The following is a 12,745-nucleotide window of genomic DNA, read 5'->3' on the forward strand; positions in this document are numbered from 1 at the left end:
AACATAGTGACATATTTAATAACTTCAGCGGCAACCTTTTAAAACAGTTAACCACTCTGAATGCAGTTTGTTTTCTCCTTAGAAACAGTAGTAAACAGCAAACTTTTATGGATATTAATACTGAGAAAACCAGCCCTAACCTGTAGGTGCTAGAAAAAGAACTCAGGTCACCATTTAGTAAGTGATTTCATTTTTATAAGTGCTTTTGATGGCTAAAGCTATTCGGTACCTGATGTCAGGGTGAAGGTTGCACAATTTCTATAATTTATGATAGATGGTTGCAAGCTCTAAACTAGTACTCACTGACGTCAAAGATTATTAAAATAAGTTAATTACATAGCGACTTAGGTTTCCAGGATGTCTTGAAATTCACAGTCTTGTTTATAAAACTATTGTAGCACAATTCAGATCTTCTGCTAAGGGCATGCTGAATGGGAAAAACATAAGCCGTAAACCATGTCCAGCAGTATGTTTGTTTCATTGTGCTTTCTTTAACCATTACATAGTGTGATATTGTCACCACCAACCTGTATCCAGCAGCCCGTACGTTAAGCAGATACTCACCTTTGAATGTGGTGTGTATTAGTGCGCTTGTTAATGTGACGTAACAGTAAATGCAATCCATCTGATAAGCCAGCTTGTCGTTTGTCTCATGACACAATTCCCATGCTCCATACAGTGTTAGTGGGTCAGCAATGGGCCACATAAAGGTAATGTGATGTGGATCTACATTTGCAGTGGTGCGCAGCAAATGATTTGGCTTCTCCAGAATGGTATTTCACTGCCAAATATTGCTGTTGGTTCTGCTTAATAGAGTTACCAGGACTCTCTTAAACACTCTTATACAAGGCATGTTGTCTGTTACTTTGCTTCCTACTGAAGGTCCCATAGTCATTTGTCTAGATGGTTGCACATGAACATGTGATGAACATTGCCATTTCTGTGGAGCCAGCTAATAGATGGAGACAGACAGCACATCGTCTTTTACCGAAGTCACTCGAACAGTAGCTTACCCTTCACTATGCTTTGGGTGTTGACAAATTGATTTCTATGTATCTGCAGTGGTTATGTGCCCTTAGTGAGTGATAGTGGGGCAGTCATTGCGTACTGACTGATAACTCTTAATTTTGTCATTATTTTTGAAAACACATTGATTTTCCACGTTCTTAATGTAAATCTGAGGTGGAAAATGAGTGTATTTTATAAAGTATTTGACTGTTAAACCTAAAATGCAAATACTTGCTGTTTTTATTTGATGTGCCTGGAGTTTTACTGCATTCCTTGAAATGTGGTCTTCACTGAAGATGATGTGCTTTGTTTAAAGTCACTTGCCGTTATGACATTTTTATCCAAGACTCAATCCTCCACTGTCCATACTTGTAAATAAATGTGTGTGTCTGCCACAAGCTTAAAGGACATTGTAAGCAGAAGATAGGTTGCATGTATTACCACAGGATCTGATAATGTCGTCAGTATAGAAACTGGCACTCTCACCGTGATGCAACTGTTCTACAAAATTTGATCCTTTCAACAGTTTCTTTGTGACAGAAAATGCTGAACAAATGCAGTAGCTGAGTTTCTATTAGTTGTTTGGATGTTATGAAAGGGATACATTGCTAATCATGGTATAGAGGAGACATTGAGTTGCAGACAGGCACAAGGAAAATACTACTATACATTTAAGCTTTCAGACAAAAGACCACCTCCTGAAGTAGAGCACGCGCTTGTGCGTGACCGCTGCCTTCGACTTCAGAAGAAGGCGCTTTGGCCGGAAGCTTAAATGTATAGCAGTCATTTCATTGTGCCTGTCTGCGACTCAACATATCCTCTATGTGGTGAGTAATGATCTACCATTTTTTGTGATATTCTTGTTCCTTCCTGGACTTCCCAGTTTGACTGTGAAAGCTCTGCAGAGAGGGGGCAGCTGTTAGTAACTTCCGTCAAGTCATCCAGTTGTGAGAAACAGGTTTCATTATGCACTGTTTCCCTCTTGACACATGGCCTCAGGATTCTGCAAAACCTTTTTTGCTCTATTTCAACAACTTGAGAGGCACTCTGCCTATGTCTCAACTCACACAATGAACAGGAAAGGGTGTTCTTTGGTCTCTTAGCATGACATTATGTGAGGAAACAGCAAACTCCCGCTGCCACTCAGAGCTATTTCAGGACAGTATTTCAAATGTGCAGCTCTTAACTCAAAATTCTGGTAAAATCATGATAATTGACAGTAATGTACAGGGTGACAATTATTGGGCTATATAAAAAATGTAAATTAGAATTACTTACAAACTACAGTGTGCACACACTTTTTTCAACATGTAAACATCGCTACAGATATTCGGATTTAGGTTATGACATGTTCAATATGCCTGCTGTCATGGGCGATGATGTGGTGCAGACGAATGGGGAAATTCTGCATGATCTGCTGAAATACCGGAACATTGATGCTGTCGATGACCACCTGAATGGCTGTTTTCAGCTCAGCAATGGTTTTGGGGTTATTGTTGTACACCTTGTCTTTCATATAGCCACAAAAAGAAGGTGCATGTGTTCAGATTCAGAGAACATGGCAGCCAATTGAGGTCCTTGCCAGTGGCCGCTAGGTACCCCAGAGCCAGAATACAGACCCCAAAGTGCTGCTCCAAGACATCAAACACACTCCTGCTTCGATAAGGGTCGAGCTCCATCTTGCATGAACCACATATTTTCGAAATCGGAGTCACTTTGGGTAATAGGGCTAATCAGTTGCAAACTTCCTTTGAACCACAGTTGGGCTGTTATTGCTTGCATAGTAGGCCTTCACAAGCACCATATGCTCAGGCACGCTGTACCGTGACATTGTCGTGTATAAATGGCTGATAACAGCAAGACCCATGTGCGTGCACATACTAATTCCCATCATGCCCCATGGCCAACCATGCAGTTTGAATTTCCTAACACAAACCGTTCAGAAGTCATGACAATTTTATTTCATATATTTCAATGATTGTCACCCTGTAAGTGCGTCTGCCTTGCATGTAAAGAACTGAGGTGGCTCCTTCCACAGGAATTCTCTCTCAGGATCTCTTCATTATCTAACTTGAATATTCAAATGTGGTGGCTTGACTTTTGCTAACAAACTTTAACACTGTTATCTCAGAATTGTCAATGCCGTAACTGTCCTGGAGTTTGTGTATCCTTCTTTACAACAATAATTTGTGATTCTTCAGCCATTGAAGATGATTGTGTCTGGTAGTGTCCAAAATACTTTTTTGTAAAAATAAACATGTGAAATGAAGCTAATATTTGTTTTAAAACTGTATACTGACTAGCCAGCACACTATAACTATCCCCTTATGTCAGCAAAGTGCATGTTTTAGGCCAGGTAGAGGGCTGAGGAAGCTATACAAAGATGTGTAGTAGTTCCAAGGGACACACACAAATCATTTGGATGACACTGTTAGCAGTGGCTAAGCAAAACTGCACGTATTGAAGCAGGTTCACTTAAGAGTAAGCTGTGATGTCCCAGCATTGGTAATTTGTTTCATGGAAATGATGATTGCCTGTTATTCACTTGAAACCATCATTAGTCTGTATCTAAAGTGGGCTAATGACAAAGCTGCTAGTTGACAATATTGCTACAGTTAACACCAACACTTCTGAGAGCAAAGAATGTAAAAGCTTGCCATTCCTTTTAAGTAAAATAACCAACAATTTGTGGTACAGAAGACAGCAAAGATGGCCTCTTTTGGAAGCCATTACTATAAAATATTATTTACAGACTCCCTTATCAAAATTTAAGTAGAATGTTTTACTGGTTGGACACTCATTTGCTATAAGGCTGTTGGTGCTTAATGTGTGAGACATGTAAAGTCAAATTGGCCTTATATTGCAAAAACGCCCCCAGGTCTGTTAAGTACCATTTGCCCACAAGCAACAAGTTTATTTACAACCAAAGTGGAGTAATTCCCACTAATAAATGTTTGATGTACCTTGTGTAAAATTCACAGGAATTTCTAATAATTACCGCTCAAATAAGGTTTATAGGAATACGGTAACTACTGTACTGTAGATCACTGTTTAGAACAGTTCTCATAACTGGGATGTGAGGATCAAGATACTGTGTGCCCAAATAAAATCTATCCATCTGATTCTTATAACTTTGTCAGTTTGATGTAAGATATACATAGTGATGATATACACAAAAGGCTGCTGGTACAGCAATAAGTAAGCCTTCAGGCACTGGTGGAACCTGGTGTACTGCACTCCAATTGAAAGTTCTTGTTGTTGCAAAAACAGAAATATTCTTTGGAGTGGGGAATTGAGGGTTGAACTGGTGTGTGAAAACCTAATCTTCTTTCTTCATGGAAAAAATGAACAGCTGAAGTTCAAAAACAGTAAGTTGTAGAAATAGAACTTAAAAATCTTCCATAAGAGTTTGAAAATTTGTATGTCAGATCGACTAACAAGAAAAAGTTGTGGTCAGTAGGTACATGAAATCTGGTACAATGTCTTGTGATGTATTTGTACTCGTAGTTGCTGTAAGAACTAGCAGTGCAAGTTACAAAGAGCAGAAAGTGGGGGATGTTACATGTAGGGACTAGAAAGTACAATCTGTTCATGTTGCAGTGCTTCGTAATGCTTAACTGTATTTACTATTACTGCAATATATAAGGTTGTCTTTCTGAAAGGCTCAACAAAGTTTTAAAATAAAATCTACCTGCAGTTACTTGCACAATCGCTAATCAATAACTGTATAAAGTTAGTAATAAAACAAGTTGAAAAAAAAAAAAATCAAATATTCTGTGAAATGATCTGTCTAAAAGAAAGAAATAAAATAAGTTAGAGAACCACTTGATACACCTTTGAATTATGCTCATAATCATGTGCAGCAGCTGCGATGCTCATATGTTAGTGATGTAAGGAGACTACAGTGTGGAATTCCGTCATACAGATATCTACATCTACATCTACATCTACATTGATACTCCGCAAGCCACCCAACGGTGTGTGGCGGAGGGCACTTTACGTGCCACTGTCATTACCTCCCTTTCCTGTTCCATGTATCCATATCATGTAGTGCTCTTCAAAATTCTAAGTTAAACATTCAAATTCTCAATTGGAACCTCATTTGATGTACATGATTTAGAGCATCATTCAGAAGCATATCAAATATTTTTCTAATCTGTTTTATTTCTTACTTTTAAACAAATCATTTCACAAAACATTTGAAGTGTCCACACACACTTGCATGTGCCCTGGAAAGCATTACATAAGGTATATTTACATATTGATCATTATTCTGTTATTATTAACATTTTGCCATCTGCACGTGTAGTACAAATTTATTCGCTTGACATCGGTAGAGCTAATTCGGATTACTTGTCACTGGCCACTTGTCACCTTTCCGTTGACGACAAGCTTCAAACACATTGACTTCTGCGCACTTTAATGTTTCCGAAAATCCTCTAATTTGCCGTTTTGTTCCACAAACTCGAATTTTCGTTTCAAGTAACTTCTCTGCAAGTTCTACACTGTTATAATAATTATCCATGTAGAGGCGATGCCACTTTCCATAAGAAGGTGTCAATAGGTCTATCACTGTTTCTGCTAAAAGTTGTCCAGCACCGGAATATATCTTGAATGAGGAAATGTATCCCATACTCGAATCTCACAGCATTTGAATGAGTATGCCATATTTCATAATTTTTGACGGATTGTAAACTTAAAAAATTTAACTGTCCATGCCACGGTATCATTCCTTCATCAACTGAGATGTTTTGACTTAGATTAAACATTTCTTTACACTTTTTGGAAAAATAATCAATTATGAATTGCACTTTGAGAAGCCATTCGGCATTATCTGGTCTATTGTTATTGTCAGAAAAATGTAAAAATGATAATATTTGTCTGAATCAGTTGCGGGACATGGTTTTGTGAAATATCGGTGTGTCTATCAATGGATTCGTTGACCAGAAATCATTGATCCTTGTTTTTTTTTTAAAAAAAAAAAAAATTTCGCATAAGGATAGCAAGCCCAAACCATTTTCTAAGTTCGGGTCCCGTAACGTTGAAAAATCTGGCATTTTTAAAATCCAGTTTCCTTCTATTGCAATTTTGACTGTAATACTTGTTGGTTTCATTGCTAATACATTCAAATAGATTGTTCCCAATATATAATTCTACGATATCCTTGACGCTGTGTGTATCTTTGGGAAATATGTGTGACCCGGAGATCCTTCAAATTTATTATTGGTCCTCAGTAAATCATAGTCTGTCTTCTTCGTCTGATTCATTCGAATCAGTTGACAACCGTAGCGCTCGCCGAATTCTTCTTGGACGTATTTCACTATCTTCTGACCATTCGCTTCACTTTCATTTATTTGATATCCAATGTCTTCTTTCCAATCGGCCAAGTCATCCAGAACATCAGACAAGACGTTCGCACATTTATCGTAAATAGTTGTATCGTCTCTTTAGTCGGCCATGATGAAATAGCATAAGTACTTATGAAAACAAAAAAACTTGTTGACATGTGCAACTTATTGTTACCTAAACAAAACACCAACAGAATGAAAAAGATACTAAAGTGGTGTCACCAGCCACTGACCGATACTAAGCACACGACACCACTGTGGTGTTGCCAGACGGCAAAGTGTTAAGACTATATTCATCAGTAGAAAGCAGAAAGATTTCAATTTGTGCTGTTACGTTGTCTTTTTTGACACTTCATTTACATAGCTAATAGCAGCTGTTGGAAAACATTTCAATTTCCCCCTCAAATCAATCATTAAGTTTTGCTTAAGTGCCCTGATTACTTTCAAGCATTTAAATCTTCCTCCTTCCCCCCCCCCCAAAAACTAGGCCTCATGCTGATAAATTCAATTACCCCATTTGTCCATTCCCCGCAGTGTGTTTGGCTATGAAAATTTGGACAAAAAATCATTGTGTAATTTCTAGAGAGTTTTGCTTTTGTTCTGCACAAAAATTTGGTCAGAAATGGGAGCTTGACCACACAGTTACAGCTTATCACAGCAACTACGTTGACTGAGAAACCTTCCTACAAGAACATATTTCCCTGCTGCTGCAGTCTGAATGATTTGATAGTGCAATGTACCCCAAGTTTATGTATTTCCAGTGTCTTGTGGGTTTAGTATTTCTCATTTTTATACAAGGTTTTTTAGGCACAAGTAATGAATTGGACCACCATTATTCCAATTGGTTGTGTGAAAAACTCTTGCTTGAATCCAGTTAGAGCCTCACAGCCTCAGCCCAGCATTTCTCACAGACTTAATGTTCTGACAAAGAAGTCTGTAAAACATATGCAGAAAGTAGTGAAGCACACTGAATGCTAACCTGTTTCCTCCTCAGGATTGTTTGAATCAAGTTGTATATAGTTGTGAAATAATTAATTTCATATTCATAACCCGAGTATTTCGTTTGTGAAACTTTAAAGTACCTGCATTTTTAATTCACTTAAATTCCATTGATGATGATATTTCAGTCTCCATCTGAACTTGGCAACAGATTGATATAATGAAAGTTTATTTTACTATTGTTCAATTAAACAGTGATTTATCTTGTATACTGTAAGTTTATTGTATTGTTGTTGAATTAACAAGTGTTACCCAACGACAATGAGCCAGTCCAAGCACTAAACAACATTGTTGTGTCATATTCCAGCCAACTGCTTATTCAATTGCTAGTTATCTTGTAAACAACTGCCTCATTGTGGGACTGTGCTGCTAGCTTGGAATCATTTTATTGCATAGATAGTTAACTTTTTCTCACCTATATCACTGTTTATTTTATATTACTGCTGCTCTCTTGGACGTGTGAAAACACAACTTGTCACAGTGTTAGCTGAAGCTATAATTAAGAAGTAAATGTGGGGTTGCAACTGTAAAACAACTATGGAATGGTACAAGACAATGATCTTAGTGGTTTGCACACATAGGCTCACTCACTCGAGAGTTAAAACAATTTCGTAACTGTATTACTATCAGTAGATAGTGATAAATGTTATTAAGCATAAACTGAACAGTGTATGTAACCAGCTAATATGAGACATAATCCTTGACTTGGGTAAACACAGCAGCATCTGGGTACATAAATATGAGGAAAGTGAACTGAATAACATAAATAATACTTAGGTAATGAGTTTCTTTGTTTTTTTTTTTAATTGCAGATAACAAGCAGAAACGACTCGTTGATGAGAACACCATTTGCTGCAGAGCTGCTGAAGCAGAAGGTACTCAGCAGCAAGGTCACTGTGTAGACTGCTGGCCAAACAACACATGGTGTCACACGTGTTAATTCAAAACTTGTATGATGTTCAGGATTCTGACAAAGTTTCACTCCATAAACTGTAATTAAGTTGCTCTAATTAAATTAAAATTTTATGTGGAACTGTCAAAATTTCTTTGTCATTTTTTACAGTCATGTAAATACTTTTCAGATTTAAGAATTTTGTAGAAGATTCTTTCTTTTGTATTTTTGGTTGATAATGTTCCAAAATAATTTTTTTGATAATTTTCTTAAAGAGGTTGATGATTCTGACTAATACTGGAACTGAATAATGTATTTTAAAGGTTCCAGCCCTTAGATTGTCAGCAAATCTTATGTGAGCTTTATGTGTTGGAAAGATGATGGGTAGGTGCCAACTTTTGTCAGAAACAGTATTTATTTTTGTTTGCTAGGCTGAGTATTTGTGTAGTGGCGAACTTGAAGTTTGTGCATTCTGGAGTGTATAATGAGACAGTATTACTTGTGTGTTGTGTATCCTGGCAGTATTTAATAACTGCATTATTGCAAATTTCTGTTTTTGTTTATAGTCATAGGTGCTTTAGGTGTTAAGATAAAGAAACTAATAATTTTATAATGTTGTTATTCAGTTGTCCACAGAACTGGCAATAATGGGCATCTTACTTTTGTGGCTGACCCTTTAAAACAAGTGGTCTTTGAACCTGTTCCTAAGAAAGATTGCAAATTGTCACCTTTTGTTAGATGCAAATATTAAGATTATAACCACCGTCATTGATATGTGTTTGCCAGACACTTTTGTGTATTTTTTTATTTGCAAATCTTGTTTGCATATTCTGAAGTCTGAAATATAATGTTGTAAAACCGAAGCAATGAGTTCACAACTCATAAATTTTGGTGTTGTACTTTGTACAGTTGTATTCCATAGTGATAGGAGATTGAACTACAATTGTGTAACTGTATAGTGATTAAATATTTATTTTTTGTATAGTGTCTTGTTTTCACCTGTAAATGTCTGTTTATAAATGTGCGTTTAAATGTTATCGATTTTTTTTGTTGTTTGTTGCGCTCTCTCTCTCTCTCTCTCTCTCTCTCTCTCTCTCTCTCTGTCTGTCTGTCTGTCTGTGTGTCTCTCTCTGTGTGTGTGTGTGTCTGTGTCTGTCTGTGCGCGCGCGCACACACAGAGAGAGGATCATTATTTCTGTGTACACTGCTTGTGTATGTACATAGTGTAGAAAAGAAAGAGAAATATTTGTTGTCCAGGATTAACCTGAATTGTTTGTGGAAGAAATATTAAATGTGAATATTGAAAATTACATTTATCAGTTTGTATTCTGTATTTGGCATTTAGTGTATCTCTTTGTCAGTCTTTCACAGGTGTTTTGACATTTTCTTTAAAGTTCATAATATGTTACAGAGTATACTAAGTAGTATACCAGCATGACTTCGGAAATTAAGATGAATTAAAACAATGTGTAAAGGAAGGCAATGTTTGCATAAAATGTGCAATGTATTTCCTAAGATAAAAAATATATGTGTGTTTACATACTTAAAGATCACATACTACATGGCTAAAAGTAATTTTGCGCAGTTGAATGTACTCTTGTAAACTTACTTTTTAAATTTCTTTATTATTATTATTTTTTGGCCAGATAGTAATTACATTGAAGCTGGTGCAGTTGCATTAAAGACATTCTTGCTTTCTTTCCTCATGGTGATCGTTTTACACACCATTGGTGCAAGTACCTTGACACATTGTGCTATTTACCTGTAATGGAGCACCTAGTGTGCAGAAACCATTCCTGAAATGCAGAGTAAAATATTCACTCATGTATACTGAATTCAATGCTGTTCTACTTGTACTTGAAATTGTGGCTTCCAAAAGCCTTTTACTGTGTCTAGGTTATTAAAGTGTTAATGTTTCCATATATTATAACTTCTTCTATTGTGTGTTTCACAAATTAGGTCAGAAAACCAGTTTGATCATTCAAAGTAGTTACTTATTTTGATGATAGTTTGTGTTAATGAAACCTTTGTCTCAATGTGCAAACAGTTACAACATTTCCATAAGGGCAGAAGACATTAATTACACAAGGTGTAAATTAGAGTTCACCATAAACTGTATGAGGTTGTATTATGCTCAGGCAGAATCATGACTAATGGAGGGAATGTGACCGACAACTCGGCATACTATCCACAATGCTGCACGGCAAAACAGCAGGCATCACAGTATATCAGTATTGCGACTACTACACTCCTTCAGTTTCTTCAGTATGACACACCATTCACCATCATGGAGATTATTCGTATAAAGATAATGTGTGGCATTTCTGCTGAAAGTGTGGTTTTCTTAAGTCACCCCAAGTTGGATGCTGGCACTCAATGGCCAGTTTTCGAATAGGAGTTTGTGCTCTATCTGTAGGTGTCTCAGTGGCAGTGGGATGTTAAAAACCTACTTTGGCTACTTAATAATTTTGCAGTTGCCTATAAAAATTGGTGGTGGGCCTATAAATTGGGTGCAAGAAGTTGAAGGCATTTTAAAATAGGTTTTTGGAAATAAATGTGGAATGTACTGCAGGAAGATTCAGCTTAAATTTTGGTAAAGGAAATGGTGTTTTGTTACGACTACAGATATTTGCGGAAAGCTGTCACTAAACAAGAAGGGAAGAGCTTGTAAATGGGTAGGCTGTCGGTAGGCTTGTCTCCAGAGAAAACAGTTTGCAAGGCAGAAAAGAAAAATGAGAAACATAAGTATTTGAAATACCATCAAAACTAACACAAAGGAACCATTTTACTGGTGAAAAACATTTGCAATTATTGCAACCTCTAAATGTGGGAGCAATTGAGAATGCAAATGTTGGCTAGAAATATTTATTATAATAATTGATTATGATGTCGATGGATTCAGCCTCACTGGTTTTGTTTCTATTGAGATATAATAGGTTTTGTGAGTTTGAAAATCCACAATCAGGTTTTAGTATTACTTCTGTACCAACGGAAAAATAATCAATATCTGAAAGTAATTCCTGAAGATACAGAGGTCGCTCCAACATGTGCCAATATATTATGTAGAAAAATAAAATATTGTGGCTGGAGCTATTTAAAAGTAAGTTGCAGCCAGCACTCATTGATGAAGTGTTGTTAATGTTAATATTAATTTAGTAGTTGTGGGTTCTGTGAATAACAAATGCTTTCAGATTTCTAGAATTCTTTATTTATTCGTATCATGTTTGCAGAAAGCACGAGTGGATAAAATGGTACTACAGAAACTACACTAAAACTTTATCTGTGCCTCAGCGTGTAAACTGTTGATATAGTATGGAATGAAAGTAAGGAAAGTGGGATTTATGATTGTCTTGACAACTTGACTCTGTACCTGTCCCTGAAAGTTTGAGTTGTCACACGAAACTGACCTAGCTGATAAAATTTTATGTAAGAGTGTTATTACAAGAAACTGTGTTCCGACATTACTTTCCTGCATGGGGTGGATGTTGCACATGGTGTGTGTCAACCGGAGAAATTGTGCAGCAATTTGTCATTATTGTCATGCCTTGGAGACAAGAAAGTAGTCATTAGCTGTGATGAAACCTCACATAAGATCTGTTGTGATAAAGGTTTTACAGAAGAATAGCCTGATAACTGTTTAAAAAATAATACAGGATACACAATACAAATTAAATTTAGAATTCAACAGTTTGTATGTGGTTCCAAATGATAGTATATTGGAGTAATGACAACAGTCCATTAAAGAACTAATGCCAGCAAAACAACAGTGTAAGGGCACTGGTAACCATGATTTTGAGTATCCTAAACAACAAAAATGTGACAGTGAAACAAATATCAGTACATTATACAAATTGGTGTCATCGTTTATCGTCAGCTTCTCAGATAAGAATCTGATTTTCATTTCCATGTAATCTACACTAACTACAGAGGATATCATTGGTGACTGGAACAGGTTGCAGACCTACTGTGATACGATATGGTCAGAGAGAGAAAGCTTTGTCACAAGTTGCATAACATCATCAGCAGAGAAGCGTGAGAAGACATTGTGCTTTAATTTGTGCCCCTCTCACCCTCCCACCCACACCCCTTGCCTGTACAGTATGTCTGAAATCAGTAAAGAAGTGATTCAGTTGCAACATACTTAGCATTTGGTACTCTTATCTACAGGCTAGCCAAATTCTTAACCAAGTTAAGGGTGGGTGCTTGTTCATTGCTGGCCATTGACATTCCAATGTCAGGAAGATAGAAAGTAACAAAATTTTACATACTCTGCATGTGTATTATAGAAGGTAGGACACACGGTGAAATTGGGGGGTATACGGGGTGTGAAATTTAATAAGAGCTGCCACTTGTGGCAGCAATTGTAGCTCTAACTTGGCCAGGCACAATAAAACTGAGTCTTAAATGACAGTTAGGGGAATGTTATTCCATTCTACTTTCACGTTCGTTGTCGTGGCTGGCAAGTCGGGGCATGCTAGTCTCTTGGCAACTTATGACC

The 12,745-nt window shown here is 36.8% G+C and overlaps 1 protein-coding gene across 3 annotated transcripts in view; it reads left to right on the forward strand.

Annotated features, from left to right (window-relative positions):
* LOC126469710 (mucin-5AC-like) overlaps positions 1 to 10,169 on the forward strand; it is a 193,775-nt gene extending 183,606 nt beyond the window's left edge. For 2 of the 3 annotated variants that reach the window (XM_050096896.1, XM_050096895.1), the window contains exon 9: positions 8,168 to 10,169. In XM_050096896.1, the coding sequence (XP_049952853.1) occupies positions 8,168 to 8,295 (128 nt within the window). In that variant the 3' untranslated portion in view covers positions 8,296 to 10,169. The remainder of the gene's footprint in view (positions 1 to 8,167) is intronic. The other variant, XR_007586049.1, reaches the window with a different exon arrangement.
* The last annotated feature ends 2,576 nt before the right edge of the window (positions 10,170 to 12,745 follow it).

This window comes from Schistocerca serialis, chromosome 3 (genome assembly GCF_023864345.2).
Source record: "Schistocerca serialis cubense isolate TAMUIC-IGC-003099 chromosome 3, iqSchSeri2.2, whole genome shotgun sequence".
In the NCBI taxonomy this organism is placed as follows: Eukaryota; Metazoa; Arthropoda; class Insecta; order Orthoptera; family Acrididae; genus Schistocerca; species Schistocerca serialis.